The 17480-nt window shown below is 41.5% G+C and overlaps 1 protein-coding gene across 1 annotated transcript in view; it reads left to right on the forward strand.

Annotated features, from left to right (window-relative positions):
* Positions 1-459: 459 nt before the first annotated feature.
* The window catches only part of CDK5RAP2 (CDK5 regulatory subunit associated protein 2), a 172469-nt gene continuing 155448 nt past the window's right edge, over positions 460-17480 (forward strand). The window contains exons 1-2 of the mRNA XM_011989520.1: positions 460-529; positions 16954-17064. Of these exons, the coding sequence (XP_011844910.1) occupies positions 512-529; positions 16954-17064 (129 nt within the window). The 5' untranslated portion in view covers positions 460-511. The remainder of the gene's footprint in view (positions 530-16953; positions 17065-17480) is intronic.

Raw genomic sequence — 17480 nt, forward strand, 5'->3', positions numbered from 1 at the left:
TGAGTAGTTGTGACAGATTTTAGGCTTTGCGTATGGCCCACAACGCCTAAAATATTGTCTGGCATTTTAAGAAAAAGTTTGCCAACCCTGCTGTCAAGTCAGTTAGACGTGCTTTGTTGTAATTACTGACATGAGAAGATGACACTCTGTTCAGTAAAGTAATTTCACGAAATAAGGAAGTACATATCAGGACAGTCTGCTTTGCAAAATGCCTGACGTGTTTGCTGTGTTCATCTTCTGATGTGCGCATTGTTACTTTGGGGTTAGTTTAAGTAATTTGTAAATTAATGGTTTAGAGCTTTCCCTGGACTAAAATCAGTAAATCACAACAGACAGCAGGTACCAGCCGCGTGCACTATGGAAGCAGTTCATGTTGTTTTCCTCTCTGGGCTCTATTCCTCAATAGGAACCTTGGGCAGTTTGCATGCTGTGACGTTTTCCTCTATTTTACCTTTTTACAGTGCTCTCAAATGTGTCAGAAGAAACAGTGTCTCCCACCCGAGCACGGAACATGAAGGACTTTGAAAATGTAAGTGGAAATACCAAATTACTGTCCCCAACGAATCATGTCTGCTGCCCCTGTCCAGCCAGACCCAGGAAAGCTGTGTTTCTGGAGATCTAAGTTCGGTGATGCCAGAGGTAGGAGAGGTGCCATGTCTCATGGACATCCTCTGTGAGACTTTTACGTCCACATGCAGTCAGCCCGTTATACAAGGGCCAAATATAGGTTCTGATGGGATCAGCAGTTTTCAACTTGGGGTGAAACTTTTAGTTTTCAACTTTGGTTTTCTAGTTTGGTGTCTTTCTGGTGTCCTAAAGGTGAGGATATGTCCATGTTGCACAGGTGAGGGGAGCTGACATTTGTCAAGGGCCTTACTATTACTCTAAGGCATGTTATTTATGGTCCTCTGTTTGATGCTCACTGCAACCTTTGAGATATTTTGTATTATTCCCATTTTACAGATAAGGAATCTTAAGACTAGGAGAGACTTGTTTATGGTCATATAATAGATAAGTGTCAGAGTTGGAATTTGAATCCAGGTTTTTATTAATTCCAAAGCCATTATTCTTTCCACTGCATTGTGCCTCCCCTTCATTTTGTAAACTTTTATCTTTGTTGCTCTTGAATGAAATGTGAGTAACCTGTACCCAGTACTGTGTAGTTTTTTTTCTGAGAATGGATTACTTGGTGATAGATTTGGCTTCAATGCCTAATGTCTTCCAGCATTGTGTCTTTCATTTATTAGCAGAGGGGGTTTGTTGTCAAGTAACAGGAAAATAAGGGTATTTTCCCAATTCCAATTCTCTTTAACAAGTTACCTGTTCAGTGCTCTCATTTATCATGGGAAGAATTAGACCCTTCTTCATTTGTAAGCAAATGAAATCCATACTATGCAAGACACAAGAGATATATATCGGAGAGAAGATGGAGGACATAGAGAGAAGGACATTCCACAATTATGTTTCTCTCTCCCCAGTTGTCTTTACAGAACAGAGCGGTGCTGTCTCTGGATTTAATTTAGAATACTCATTACTGCTAATAGTTATCTGCAAACCACCAGTGACCAATTGAAGAAATGACTTGTCAGATCTCTAATGGAAACAAGTAATTTCTGAGCTTTGAGTTGTTATAATTTCAGCTGTACAACTCGATCTATGCTGTGGGGTCTGGGGCCTCAAACGAATGAGATTTGATTATTCTACATCATGTATAATTAAAATATGCTCTACTATTAAATGGTTGTTCCTGTTTTATCGTAAGAGTAATAACAGCTACTGTTTATTGAGCTCTTGCTCTGAGCTGGGCACTTTAAGTGCTAAGCTCTTTGTATATGTTACTTTAATATTAAAGCGGCTCTGCAAGATGCTTATTTCATTTTTGAAGGGCACTGCTTTACATTTTATTTCTAAATTGGAAAATTTCACAGGATATTAGAATTTTGATTTCACATCTTTTATCTGCTTATTGAACGGAAAGGAATCCCAGAATTGAACACAACCCTCTTTATTATATATAGCAGAAACTGAGGCCCAGGGATGTGACATGGCAAAATTGTTCTCAGAGGCAGTCTGTGCTGCCTGAGGCCCATGGCTTCTGGAGCCAGGCTGCTTATTTGTCCACATCTCCTGGGTGCCTTGTGGCCGGTCACTTAACCTCTCTGTACTTCCCTCATTTTAACAATGGGCATGATAACAGTACCTACTTCATAGGGTTGTTAGGAGGATTGAATGAGTGAATATTTGCAAAGCATGGAGTACGTTCTATGTGTTTGCCATCGCTGCTTCTTCCTTTTCTTACTGTTACTGTTATAATTACTGTTATTTTTTTTCCCTCTGCCATGTGATTCAAGTTTCCCTTGTTCAGATGTGTTTTTGGTGACCTAAATCCTGTTTCTCTTGAAGGTGAGGGAGAGCCTTCTATGCCAACATGTTTTAGGATTTATGTTTTTTTCTTTATGACTGTAGTCCTTTGGCTGCTATTAGGTTTTTATGGCATTAATATTTTTTATTGTAGCATTTTCAAGAGCAAATTCTGCAGCCGGAATTGAAATGGCCACACTGTTCTCAGTGTCTCCCTTTCAGGTCTTTATGAGTCACTGAAATTTTTCATTTGGCCTGAGTTATGAATGCATGATCTCTGTGTAGTGGTAGTCTGAACTTTCTGTGGGATGCTTATAGGAAACGCTCTTGGCATCTAAAGCTAATTTTAGAGTCAGCATGCATATTAAGGAGGGGGCTGAGATACTTTGGATTTAAAGTGGAAACTCATGATTCGTCCTATCCTAGTCTCAGATGATTGATACCTAACCATCAAGAGTTGCATTTAGTTGGGGGCTGGCAACACATAGGTCCCCTTCTGGTTTTCCTCAGAGTTCATCCATTTAATAAACATTTTTAAATGTACACCACTGTGCCAGGCTCTCTGCTGGGGGAATCTGCAGTAGATTAAGACCAGGTAAGTCCCCCTATCCAGAGGCTCACAGTCTGATTGGGAAGATGGATAGAAAAATAGTGCAGGGACAGAGGTAAGTAGGATGCTGTGGGGCCACAGAGGAGGGGCTATGACTCGGGGTTCAGAGAAGCCTCTCTGGAGGAGATGTTGCCTGAGTTGGGTCATCAGGGACAGGTAGGGATTGATCAAGTAGAGAGAGTTAGGGAGCATCCCAGGCATAAGGACTCACATGTGCAAATGCAGAGAGAGGCATGACAGGGTTTGATGAGTTCAGGGACCTGTAAGTTCTCTTTGGCTGGAAGGAGGCTGTGTGAGACGAGTTGAGAGGTGAGGCCATTGAAGCAGGCAGGGGCCAGCTCCTGCAGGTTCTTGAATGTTACACTGCTTTGTTTGGTTTTTGTCCTGAAGATGAAAGGGAACCAGCAATGGATTTTAATCTGGGGAGGGAAATGACCAGAATAGTGCTTTCAAAAGCTTACCAGGCTGGTGACTATGAGGAGAAGAGTTTGGAGGGGAGCAAGGTTGGTGGTAAGGTGATGAATTAAAAGGCTGCTGTAGTGGTGTGGGCCCAAAGGGAGGAATGTGGAGCTAAGGGCATGGAATGAAGGGATATTTAGAATAGAGCTAATTTCAGAGCTGGAGGAGCTCTAGGAATCATCTCTTCCAGTCCTTTCATTTGACATGTGGGGACTCTGAAGCCCAGACAGGGGTAGGGACTTATTCAGGCTTTGAACCCAGGTCTTCTATCAAAGGAAGTCCTTTCTATTTCATTTGACTGTTCTGTGCAAGTACTCACTCTGGCTTGTGAAAACCACATGTCTTCCTTTTGGTCTTTAAACTGGTAATCTATTGTCTAATATCCTCGTTAGCTGAGGGTATAATCACCTGTATGGCAGGCCTTATGGTAGGAAGTAGGTAAATCAGTTGCTCTTCTATGGGAGCCTGTCTTACTGGTCTTGCCTCCCTAGACCAGAGGAGGCCTCGCGGAGGCAGCATTTTGTGAAGGCCTGTACCTGCTGTGACTTGTTCTGGACACTAGTATGTATCTTGCTCTCCCTTTAAAAAACATGTTTTTTGGGTGAGTGGGGAAGACCCAGAATCTGGTACAACATATGCTGTCCAAGTAGCTATCTTTATGAACATATGGAAGAGTTTAATCCTGCCTTTTGACAGGGAATGACATGGATAGCTTTCCATTCTCAATATTGATGGATGGCGTTATTGGCTGTGTAATATTAAATAAAGGCTTATTAAAAGGGATAGCTTGAGCCATAATTTATAAAACCTTACTGTGGGACATTTCAAGTTGTTTCTAATTTCTCACTTTTATAAACAAAGCTGTGATGAATCTCCTTGTGCATGTATCTTTTTATAGTTACGTGATTTTTTTTTTTTTTTTTTGAGACAGAGTCTTGCTCTGTTGCCCAGTCTGGAGTGGAGTGGTGTGATCTTGGCTCACTGCAACCTCCGCCTCCCAGATTCAAGTGATTCTTCTGCCCCAGCCTCCCAAGTAGCTGGGATTACAGGCATATGCTACCATGCCCGGCTAATTTTTTTGTATTTTTAATACAGACAGGGTTTCACCGTGTTAGCCAGGATGGTCTCACCGTGTTAGCCAGGATAGTCTTGATTTCCTGACCTTGTGATCTGCCCGCCTTGGCCTCCCAAAGTGCTGGGACTACAGGCATGAGAAACCGCGCCTTGCTGAGTGGTTTTTTTAAAAGGGTAGATTCCTAGAAATGAGATTTCTGGATGTCGGAGATATTAAGCATATATGCAATAAACAGTAGATACTATGGAACAGGATTTGTTATGTCTAGCAGCCTCCTTTCTAAGGAATTGAAAGAACTCTTAGCCAGGTATGGCTGAAACAATTTCCTGTATCCTGTCCACACCTAGTCTCCTTATCTTTTGCTGTTCTTGTCTTATACCCACCTGTCCTGAGATGCTGGCATTCTTGCATTAAGGCCCTTATTCCTATTGTTGAACATTCTTGGCCTCAGCCGAGGCAGTTGGTCAAATTTGAGTGTTTTGTTTTTGGTTTCACTAGGATGTTTGCATCTTTAAATTTGCTGTAATGTGTTGTGAGTTACTTACTACCAGATCATAGCTCCCTCACCTTCCACTCCTGCCCCACTTGTATGGCCCTGAAGCTTTCAGAGGCACCATGGTGTATAGATACAATGTGAATTTGAGAATGATGGGGACTGGGTTTCAGGCTTGGCCCTGCCACTTACTGACCTGTGGCCTTAAATTGGTTGTTTCTAAAACCTCGTGTGTAAAGTGGGGCTGCTACTGTCTTTCCTTCAGAGTTATTAATTAGGTAAGGTATGGAAAGCACCTAGAATGATGCCTGGTGGATGGTGGGTACTCAATAAATGCTGATGTCTGCTCTAATCCGAAAATTCTGTTGACTACAACCACTGCCCTGGGTTCTGCCCCATCAGTGTTCAGTTTCTGTACATCCTTCTGTGATGTTTCTTTGACCTTGGAATAAAATCCCTAACCATGGTCCATGAGAACCTGCCCTGTGTGATTGGCAGCTTCCTGTCTCTCTGAACTCAGCATATTCCTCTCCCCATCGTACACTGCTCTTGCCACACAGGCCGCTCTTCCTTGGCCACACCCAGCTTGTCTCTGTGCCAGGGCCTTCATGCATGTTCCACCCTCTGCCTGGACACCCTTTCTCCCTTTCCTTGAATGGCAGGCCCCTGGACCTTCTTGCCTCAGCTTGAATGTGACCTTGTTAGAGAGGCTATCCCTAACTCCCTTCTCAACTCATGATTCTCTCTTCTAGCAAGTACTCAGCACCCTGTCTCTCCCACCATGACTCTTGTGACAGTTTGTGATTATTTCTTTATTAGTGTACTTGCTTAACATGTGTCTCTATTCAATGTCTGGTACTCAACACTGAACCTAAGAAAATCGTAGGCACCTAATATTTGTTGATTGAATGAATGTGTGACCCTGTATGGAATACTAAAGCTCCGAATTTTGGTTGCTTTATCTGTAAAACTGGGAAAAAATGTTTATCTGAGGCTTGGGAAAAGTAAAGAACATGCTAGGATAGTGCCTGCTATACCAGATCTTTAGCAATCAGGGCGGCTGCTGTTTTGGTTATTGTTACTAAAGTGGCTGGAGAGGAGATATGCCTAGAGACACATTTAGAGGCAGACAGCTTATAATGAGGATGGGGGCATGCAGGGCCAGAGTCATAGGAAAACAAGCAGTAATGAGGGCAAGGTGAGGCTAAGAGTGGGAGAATGAGGGTGAGCTTAGAACACGGCAGGAGTGTAAGAATTGTGTGGATGCCACTCAGTGGAAGTGGTTGAAGACCAGGTCTGTAGCTGGCAGAGTGAGTGTTGTAGCCACTTTCTATGGAGCTCTGTGCACAACATATAGCCCGACGGTGCTAGGGTTTTTTGCAGAGATGAGTACTTGGAATCAAGTAGGGCTCATGGCTGGTGGGGTAAAAGTGTTAAGTACAGGGGTTCGTTTGTGTAGTGGGACGACCTGCTGGATTGAATGCTCTGAGTTCCTGTACCTCTCTCTGCATGTCCTGGCCATGCCCTCCAAAAATGGCCAGATGGAGGGCTGAGTAGTGTAAATTTTTACAATCTTTTTGAAGGCCATTTGGAAAGAGATTTTGATGGTCATAAATATAAAATTACTCTTGAGCCCAATAATCCATTTTGGGGAAATTGATCCTAGGGAAACAACCCAGTAGAAGGAATAAAGCTCTGCTGATGAAGGTGTTTGTGACCACATTGTGTATCATTGTGAAAAACTGTAAGGAAGGGAAATTATATATTACATTTGTTATCTCTTTGCTTTTGACAAACGTGTATTGAGGATGTTTCACAGATGAGGAAGCTGAGGTTGGAGAGATTAAACAACTTGCCCATGAGCTTATTGTGATTGAGAAGCAAAAAGAAGGCAAAATTCAAGCCTGGTCTTTCTGATTGTAAAGCTGGTCACTTTCCATTAGAGCACACTGAGTCCATCAGTGCACAGCAGAGAAATGGTTAAACAGTTGACTGAATCACTTCAGTGGAATGTAGTGCAGTTATTTCAACTGATAGTTTTGTGTAATTCTGCCACAATATGAAAAATGCTTAAGAAATATTAAAGGAAAGCAATGGAATATGCAAATTCACTTATGTTATAATTCTGCAAAAATGTATATTCATGAGCAAAGGTTGAAAAGAATATGAAAATAGTTGGTTTCATAAGGTAGTTAAATTCCAACTGGTGTTTGAGATTCAGTTTTAAATTTCTGTTATTGAGGCTGGGTGTGGTGGCTCACACCTGTAATCCCAGCACTTTGGGAGACCAAGGCAGGGGGATTGCTTGAGCCCAGGAGTTGTGACCCAGCTTGGGTCACAAAGTGAGACCCCATTTCTACAAAAAATTAAAAAGTTAGCTGGGCATGGTCATGTGTGCTTGTGGTCCCAGCTGCTCGGGAGGCTAAGGTGGGAGGATTGCTTGAGCCTGGGAGGTTGAGGCTGCAGTGAGCCATGAATGTGCCACTGCACTCTAGCCTGAGCAACAGAGAGAGACCCTGTTTAAAAAAAAAATTCTGTTATTGTTCCAGTATTATTAATAATAGAGACTTACCTAGTAACAGTTTTCTTGATGATTTGAAGACACCAAGGAGAATATTAGCATCAGAAATCGATTCCAAAGTATCCTCCCCTCTTTACTACCTCACTTAGCTGCTGTAGGCAATATTATCTTACATGCAGTATTGTTTACTAGAGATCAACTTTAGGTAGCCAAGTTCATGGTTTTTGTTATGGCTAGGTGAGGTCTAACAGTTTTTGTACTTTCAAAAAGGTTAAAAAATTCATTGTGACCCAAAGATCTGCTTATTGACGGCCTGAGAAGTGAATTTCTTTTTCTTTTCTTTTTTTTTTTTTTTTTTTTTGAGACGGAGTCTTGCTCTGTTGCCCAGGCTGGAGTGCAGTGGCACGATCTCAGCTCACTATGAGCTCCGCCTCCCCGGTTCACACCATTCTCCTGCCTCAGCCTCCCCAGTAGCTGGGACTGCAGGCGCCCGCCACCAAGCCCAGCTAATTTTTGTTGTATTTTTTAGCAGAGACAGGGTTTTACCATGTTAGCCAGGATGGTCTTGATCTCCTGACCTCGTGATCCGCCTGCCTCGGCCTCCCAAAGTGCTGGAATTACAGGCATGAGCTACCGCGCCCGGCCTCTTTTTCTTTTTAAAAAAGGCTTTACTCTGTGTGTGTGTATACACATGCAATTATTTAAGATAGACAATATCGGCTGGGTGCGGTGGCTCACATCTGTAATCCCAGCACTTTGGGAGGTCGAGGCGGGCATATCACCTGGGGTCAGGAGTTTGAAAAAAATACTAAAAATAAAAAAATTGGCTGGACGTGGTGGCACATGCCTGTAATCCCAGCTACTTGGGAGGCTGAGGCAGGAGAATCACTTGAACCTGGCAGGCGGAGGTTGCAGTGAGCTGAGATCGCGCCACTGCACTCCAACCTAGGCGACAGAGTGAGACTCTGTCTAAAAATAAAAGACAATACCACCGTCTATGTATGCAGACTATAATACTTCCCTAGGTGTAAACATTTAAAATTGATGACTTCATGGAGGAAAGATGCCATACTGTCTTGAGACTGTGAGTGGGATGGCAAGTGGTGCATAATCACAGGGTCAGCAACAGCCAGGATCGGCACAGACCATTCCCGGTCAATAGTGAGTGGAGAACACAGGCCTTGAGACAGCAAGATGGGTGGGTTGGAGAAGATCTCTTCCCTTTAGCGCCTTGGTGTTGCCTTCACTCTGCGCGATTTTTAATGCTATCCTGTGTTTCCTGCTTGCTGAGTGCAAGGCTCTGCCAGGTGCTTTAGTTCATTTGGTTGTCACAACACCCCTGTGAGGAAATTGACTTTATCTTCATTTTATAGATGAGCCAACACTGGACAAAGATGTTAAATAATTTTCCCAAGGTCACACAATGTAAAAGTAGCAGCTCTTGTAGTTTAGTCTGTTTCTGCTGATTGCAGAGCTGTTGCTCTTAGCCCTTGCTGTCTTGGGTGGAAAGATGATTTGGTAGAGTGAGCCTCAGCTTTGGAGGCCCAGGTTCTTGCGAGCCTTTGAAACGGACAGCCAGAATTAGGCACGCTTTGCTTAGATTTCAGTTGAGGTAGGGCTGGTTGGAGTTGCCCTGATTCCTTTTTATGTTTTTGGTTTTTCTTCCCTTTTAGATGGAACTTCAGACTAGGCAAGGCTTTTGACAGAGAGTGGGAGTAGGAGGAAGCCAGGATGATTGACTACTAGCTCCTGCAAAATTTTTCCTGCTGCTAAGCTGGGGCCCTTCTCCAGTTTCAGAAAGCACCACCCCATAATCATGTTGGGATGTTTCCCATTTCAGATGGCTGCACTTCCACAGCAACACGTGGTTTCCAAGGGCTGGAACGTGGCAGATACAGCCTTGCATTAGCTTACTTTTGAGCATTAGGTTTCTAAGTCATATTTGGTGGGTTTTATATTTTGGGTGTTTATTCCTACTGTATTGTAAGCTGTTATCAGTTTTTCCACCTCAAGTTTTTTTTTTTCTTGTTTCTCTTAAAGGGAAAAGTACACGTGAGAAAAACAATGTTTTAAATTCCCATGTTGTAGTAGGCACTATACTAAACATTCTAATTAATTTCTTTCAATTCTTAGACTAGTTCTTTGAGATAGTTATAATAATCCCTTTTTTACAGATAGAGGAACTGAGGCACATAGGAAAAGTGAACTTCAGTAAGGCCATACAGCTAGTAAAGTGGTCTGGATTGTATTTATTCATTAATTTGTTCACTCATTTAACAAATTGTTGAATATCTGCTGTGTTCTAGATACTTGTTAAAACCTTGGAGGAAACAGCCATGAAAGATCAAGTGGATTATATTCATGTAATAAACATGATAATAATAAACACGCAAATAGATGAGACAAATACAGATTGTGAAAAATTCTAGCAAGAAAGTAAGAGCTGTGCATTAGAGAGTGAGCTGGTTGAGGTGGTAGAGATGGGGCCCACTTTAGATGGCGTAGTTGGGGAGGGCCTCCCCAAGGCAGTGACATTGGAGCTGAGGTGGAAGGGATGAGACCGAGCCATCCTGGCAGACGCTGCAGAAAGAGCTTTGTAGGCAGACAAGGGCTTGACTTATTTCAGGACTGGAAAGGAGGCCAGTGAGGCTGGAATATTGTGAACAGGGGAGAAGATGATACCTGATGAGGTTGGAGAGGTGGTCAGGGACCAGATGATACAGCTCTTTGTAGCTGTGGCAGGGAGTTTTATTCTAAGAATGATGGAAACAAGAGCTAATGGAGGGTTTACCCAGGGAGTGGTGTATACCAGATCTGTCTGAAGCCTGAGAGGGGGCTCTTATTACATCACACTGCCTTAAAGGAATTCTTTTTTTTTTTTCTTTTGAGATGGAGTCTCACTCTGTCGCCAGGCTGGAGTGCAGTGGCGTCATCTTAGTTCACTGCAAGCTCTGCCTCCTGGGTTCAAGCCATTCTCCTGCCTCAGCCTCTGGAATAGCTGAGACTACGGGTGAACACTACTATGCCTAGCTAATTTTTGTATTTTTAGTAGAGACAGGGTTTCACCATGTTGGCCAGGATGGTCTCGATCTCTTGACCTCATGATCTGCCCGCCTCAGCCTCCCAAAGTGCTGGGATTACAGGCGTAAGCCACCGTGCCCAGCCAAGAACTTCTTTTTTTAAAAAATTTTTAGGCCGGACACAGTGACTCACGCCTGTAATCCCAGAACTTTGGGAGGCCGAAATGGGCGAATCACCTGAAGTCAGGAGTTCGAGACCAGCCTGGCCAACATGGTGAAAACTTGTCTCTATTAAAACTACAAAAATTAGCCAGGTGTGGTGGCGGACACCTGTGATCCCAGCTACTCGGGAGGCTGAAGCAGGGAGAATTGCTTGAACCCGGAAGGCGGAGTTTGCAGTGGGCTGGGATTGTACCACTACACTCCAGCTTGGGTGACAGAGCGAGACTCTGTCTCAAAGAAAAACCACAAATATATATATATATTTTGACAGATGGTCTCACTCTGTCACCCAGGCTGGAGTGCAGTAGCATGATCATGGCTTACTGCAGCTTCGACCTCCTGGGCTCAAGTGATCCTTCTGGCTCTGCCTACCAAAGTGTTGGGATTACAGATGTGAGCTACCCTGCCTGGCCAAGAAATTCTTAAATGTGTCTGTCCATCTATTCTGCCAACCATTGGGTATTTAGTAACCATCTCTTGGGTTACAGTCGAGTGCACAAGGTGGTTATGGGATGGGGGTGGGTAGAAAGCCAAGCATCCAGCTAGGACAATTCAGTATGGTCATTGCTCTGATAAAGTAGAGAGTGTATGGAAACATGTAGAAGGATCCCCGGTCCAGCCTGGTAGTGGTATTCAGAGAAAACTGTGAGAGAAATGGTACTAAGCAGAGAACTGAACTGGCCATGGTGGAAAAGATGGTGCTTGTATTTCATTTTATTCATTTGGGACTGTCTGACGTTTGCTGTGACCTTCTAAAGGCGTATTTTCCTTTGCTATATACACAAATTTCTTTAACTATAAATAGGACAAATATTCTTTCAAGTGTTGCTGAGAATTTTAGCATTGTGTACAATGGGGGCATTCTAAGCAACCTCCATAAATATTTTATTGGTAGCTGAGTAACAGAATAAGGTTTCTCTTTATAGGAAGCATCTGGCGGGGTAGTCGTTTTTGTTTGAATGAATGTTTTATGTGCTGTTTCCTTAAAAGGAGGTGCTAATGAACCTATCAGTTGTTTCTTGTGCTTTTCTTGTTAACCACAAAAGTGAAACCTTAAGTGTTAACAAGAGGGCCAAGGGTAGATAGTTTGAAAATGTACTTAATGTGAAATATGCTTATCGTTTTCTTTTATTCACTGATAAAATTGTATTTATGGGCTGGATGTGGTGTGTCACGCCTGTAATCCCAGCACTGTGGGAGGCTGAGGCGGGTGGATCTCCTGAGGTCAGGAGTTCAAGACCAGCCTGGCCAGCATGGTGAAACCCCGTCTCTACTAAGAATAAAAAAATTAACTGGGCATGGTGACACACATCTGTAATCCCAGCTACTCGGGAGGCTGAGGCAGGAGAATCGCTTGAACCTGGGAGGTGGAGGTTGCGGTGAGCCAAGATCGCAACACTGCACTCCAGCCTGGGTGACAGAGCGAGACTCCGTCTCAAAAAAAAAAAAAAAAAATTTACTAAAAAGAATATGATATGCTATTAAAAATTGTTTTTTAAAAAGCTGGAAAAAATATGTGGTGAGTGTGAAGATATACTAGCATCTAAGTGTAGCTTTTCACATTTTGCCCTAATTCATTTTAGTTATTTTAAAAATCAGCTTGAGATATAATTTACATAAAATAAAATGTACCAATTTTAGGTGTTGGATGAACTTTGACAGATGTATATTCCCTTGTAATCACTATTGTAATCTGTATGTATGTATGGTTATAGTTTTTTATATGTGTGTACAGTTCTTGGCATATGTAATGATCACTATAATCAGAATATAGAACAGTTCCATAATCCCAACAACTTCCCTTTTTTTTTTTTTTGGCTTCTTTGTGGTCAGATCCTCTCTTCACCCCAAGCCTCTGGCAACTAATGCCTGTTCTCTGTCCTTGTAATTTTGCTTTTCCCAGAATGTCATATAAATGGAATCGTACAGAATGTAATCTTTTCAGACTGGCTTCTTTGCCTCAGCATAATGTCTTTGAATTTTATTCACGTTGTGTGTTTCATAGTTGCTGAGCACTCTTCTGTTGAATGGATGTCTACTGTTTATCCATTCACCCTCTGAGGGACATAAGAGTTTTTCCCAGGTTTTGGTAATTATTAATAAAGCTGCAGTAAACATTTATGTACAGGTTTTTTGTGTCAAGATAGGTTTTCATTTCTCTAAGATAAATACCCAGGAGTGGAATTGTTGAGTCACATGTTAAGTATAGCTTTTTTGTAAGAAATTGCCAAAGTATATCTAGAGTATCCGTGCCATTTTGCATTCCCATCAACAGAGTATGAGAACTCCATTTATTTTACATCAGTACTTGGTATTAACAATGTAAACAATTTATTTTACTAGGCATAGTGTGTCACATCTGTAATCCCAGCACTTTGGGAGGCCCAGGCGAGTGGATCATTTGAGGTCAGGAGTTCGAGACCAGCCTGGCCAACATGGTGAAACCTCGTCTCTATTAAAAAAAATACAAAAACTTAGCCGAGCGTGGTGGTGTGTGCCTGTAATCCCAGCTACTCAGGAGGCTGAGAAAAGAGAATCACTTGAACCAGGAAGACAGAAGTTGTAGTGAGCCAGGATCGCGCCAAGCCTGGGCAACAGAGCAAGACTCTGTCTCCCACCCGCGCCCCCCGCCAAAAAAAAATTAGCCATTCTAGTAGGTGTGTACGGTATCTCATTTTTTGTAGGGACAGGGTCTTGATTCTTTTTTTATACCTGTTTCTCCACTCAGACTTTCTATCTTTCCATTCATTTCAAGATTGTTGTCTTATGTCTTAGTACATGATTTTGCATGTTGCAAACATTTTAGTCACTTGACTTTAAAAGTTTCACATTTTAGCCGGGCGCGGTGGCTCAAGCCTGTAATCCCAGCACTTTGGGAGGCCAAGACGGGTGGATCACGAGGTTAGGAGATCGAGACCATCCTGGCTAACGCGGTGAAACCCCGTCTCTACTAAAAAATACAAAAAACTAGCCGGGTGAGTTGGCGGGCGCCTGTAGTCCCAGCTATTCGGGAGGCTGAGGCAGGAGAATGGCGTAAACCCGGGAGGCGGAGCTTGCAGTGAGCTGAGATCCGGCCACTGCACTCCAGCCTGGGCGACAGAGCAAGACTCCGTCTCAAAAAAAAAAAAAAACAAAACAACAAAAAAAAAGTTTCACATTTTGAGGCTGGGCGTGGTGACTCATACCTGTAATCCCAGCACTCTGGGAGGCCAAGGTGGGTGAATCACCTGAGGTCAGGATTTGAGACCAGCCTGGCCAACATGGTGAAACCCCGTCTCTACTAAAAGTACAAAAATTAGCCGGGCATGGTGGCACATGCCTGTAATCCCAGCTACTTGGGAGGCTGAGGCAGGAGAATGGCTTGAATCCGGGAGGTAGAGGTTGCAGTGAGCCAAGATTACGCCATTGCACTCCAGCCTGGGTGACAGTGTGAGACTCCGTCTCAAAAAAAACCACAACAGTTTCACATTTTGAAATCGTCAAATTCATTTATTTTCTTCTTCCAAAAACCTATGAGATTGATTTTATTATCCCTGTTTTAAAGTTGAGGAAACTGAGGCTCAAAGAAGTAGCATGTCTAGTTTGCATCATAAAAGAGAGTTAAGATAGGACTTAGTATTGTCTCCAAAGCCACTAATCTTTCTGCCTTACCATTGAGAACTGAGCTTGAACAGTGACTTTGAGAATGGAAAGAGAACAACAGATGCACGAACTATAGCATGGACAGGCACACTGCATTTAGTAAATATCATCAGCACTCGCTTCACAATTCAGAGTCTCAATAAAAGATTGCATTTATCTATTACTACTTTATTTTTATTATTTATAGGAAATTTATATGGTACAAATGTACAGTGTACTTCTAGATGCATACTATCATATCAAGTAAATAATTACGTATTCATATCCCCTGCCCTTTTAAAAAATAGTAACCTATCTATATAATGTTCCATAGTATAGTGTTTTTATTTAACAATGTATCTCGGACATAATTTCCTATGAGTGCACAATGTGGTCTCTCATTCTTGTTTATGGTTCTATCATATTCTATTGAGTTGACATACTATAATTTACTTAACCATGGACAAATTGACTTTTAATAATTCACATTAACCATAGACTAGTAGACTATTTGACTTTAAAAACTTTAAAAAATGAGGCCAAGTGTGATGGCTTGCACCTATAATCCCAGCAAGTTGGGAGGCTTAGGTGAGGATTCCTTGAGCCCAGGAGTTTGAGGCTGCAGTAAACTGTGATTATACCACTTCATTCCAACCTGGGTGATACAGCAAGATCTCATCTTTAAAAAATAATAATAATAAAAAAAAACTTCAAAAGGAGTGTAACATGCGTGCAGGCCTACCCACAAATCGTATGTGAACAGTTTAATGAATTATCAAAAAAGGAGCATAACCTATAACCATCACCAAAGCCAAGACATGGGACATTATCAGTGCCCCAGAAGTTTGCTTTGTGGCTCATTCCACGCACTAAGCACTTTTCCTCCCCAAAGGTAACCATCATCCTGGACTAATTTAAAGTCCCTTCCTAGCTTGTGTTTCTGTCCCTCTCTTTGTAACAGGGAAAAGAGAGGAATTTTTTTCCTCGCAAAGGCAGAGACTTAAAAATATGTGAAACAGAGAGGGAGAACCTGGGGATGTTGGTAGGATTTTGGAGAACATTTAACTATTTAAACATGGTGATAGAAACATACTAGGAATTGCTTTACTGTGTAGGCTAATATCTGTTCTTGAAGTTAAGTTAGACTGCACAGAAAAGTTTACTGGATGAACCAAACCAAAAAAGTCGGGAATTTTCTCTATAGGCAGTGAGGTTGAATTGACAGATCATAGTTACTGGAGTCAGACAGCAGGATAGGAATCCCAGCCCTTCCCCTACTAGCGTGATCTTTGATCATGTATATAGTGGAGACAGTACTTTTGCAGTGTTACTATAAGAATTGAGATATTGTATGTAAATTTTCTGGCTAGGTGCTTGTTTACATAGTAGGTTCTCAGTAAATATGCTTTTTCTTACTATATTCTTTTTCCCCCCAACTTTTTATTGTGACAGATTTCAAGTGTATGAAAAGTTGCAAAACAGCACAGTGAACAACCATGTATATTCATCTAGATTCATCATTAATGTTTTCTATATTTGCTTTATCTTTTTTTTTCCTGTCTCTGCTCATTTGAGTTAATTGCAGACGTCATGACACAGCACTCTTAAGTACATTAGCATGTGTCTCTTTCTTAGGACATTTTCCTGTAAAATCATAATATTATTACCTAATAAAAAGTTGTTATTCAAGTTTCCCCAGGTATCATCATATGGTTGTTTTTGTAAAGAATTCAAGATTTTATTGTACTTAGTAGTTGTGCCTCTTCAATCTCCGTTTATTTAGAAGAGTTTACCAAACATTTTTGCCTTAGGATTGTCATTAAGATTTTTGAAGAGTTCAGTTCTGTTGTTTTGCAGAATGTTTTTCAACTTAGATTTATCTGGTAGAGTCCTCTTGATTAGGTAACAGGTTAAAGGTTATAGACAGAAGCACTTGAGATGGAATTGTTTGCTCTCAGTGATTTATTTCAGGAGGAAAATGGTGTTAGTTTATCCCTTCAATGGTGATAAGAGATGAATTTTTTTGGTTAAGATGGTGTTCGCAAGTTTTCTAAATTGTAAGGGTACCTTTTCCTGTTGTAATTAATAAGCCATTTGTGGGGTAATAAGTCTGAGACTGTCTGAATATTATGTTCTGTAGTGATCTTTCATCTAATGCTTTTAGTGTTGCTGATTCTTACCTGAATCAATCATTACTATGGAGGTTGTACAATAGTGATTTTCTGTTCCTCGTATTCTACATTTATTAACTGGATTTCTTTTGAGATTCTCCTCTTCTTTTCCTTTTCTTCTTATTATCAGTGTGGAGTTTTGAATTCTTTCTTTATTCAGTCATTATTCATTTTCATTCATTATTCATTCTTGTCATTATTCATTTTAATGCTCAAATTGTACTGACTTTGGCTAGTGGGAACTGCTTAATTCTTCTGGGTTAGTAGAATGGTAGTAAAAACAAGCTTTCTCTAGTATTTAACATTTGAATCAGTTTTGTAGCCTCGTAATCTATAGGACTAATGTATGTGCTATCTGTCTATTGTTTGCTTTTGATGACCCTTCTGTGATATTTTTCAGCAAATCACTGAATTGAAGAAAGAAAACTTTAACCTAAAGCTGCGCATCTATTTCCTTGAGGAAAGAATGCAACAGGAATTTCATGGCCCCACCGAACATATCTACAAAACTGTGAGTGGCCCGCTTCTCATTGCTGTCCCTTGTGTTTTTTCTCATTGTCATTTCAAGCAGAAATTTGATTAATATTTGATCTCAGAGTTAGCAGGAATAGAGATGCTTTCATTTAATCTCAATTGATTATGGGGAGCATGAAGATATCAGGATGACTTTAATATTAAGCAAAGGGGTACATGATTAATTTTAAGGAAGTCTTTCACTCTCTTTTAAAAATCAGAATTTGGATTCACTCATTTTTACCTCAATTAAGTTTTTATAATTATGTGTTCTTTAGAAACAGGCAGTGGAATGGTGGAATGGTTTTGGAGTTGAATTCTGTTACCAGCTGACTTGTGTAACTTAGGCAAGTCACTTTAGCTCTTGGGGCTTGCTTCCAGAATTAAGTGATAATCCCTTTGTCATAGGGTTAT

The sequence above is a fragment of the Mandrillus leucophaeus genome, unplaced genomic scaffold (genome assembly GCF_000951045.1).
Source record: "Mandrillus leucophaeus isolate KB7577 unplaced genomic scaffold, Mleu.le_1.0 Scaffold354, whole genome shotgun sequence".
Classification (NCBI taxonomy): Eukaryota; Metazoa; Chordata; class Mammalia; order Primates; family Cercopithecidae; genus Mandrillus; species Mandrillus leucophaeus.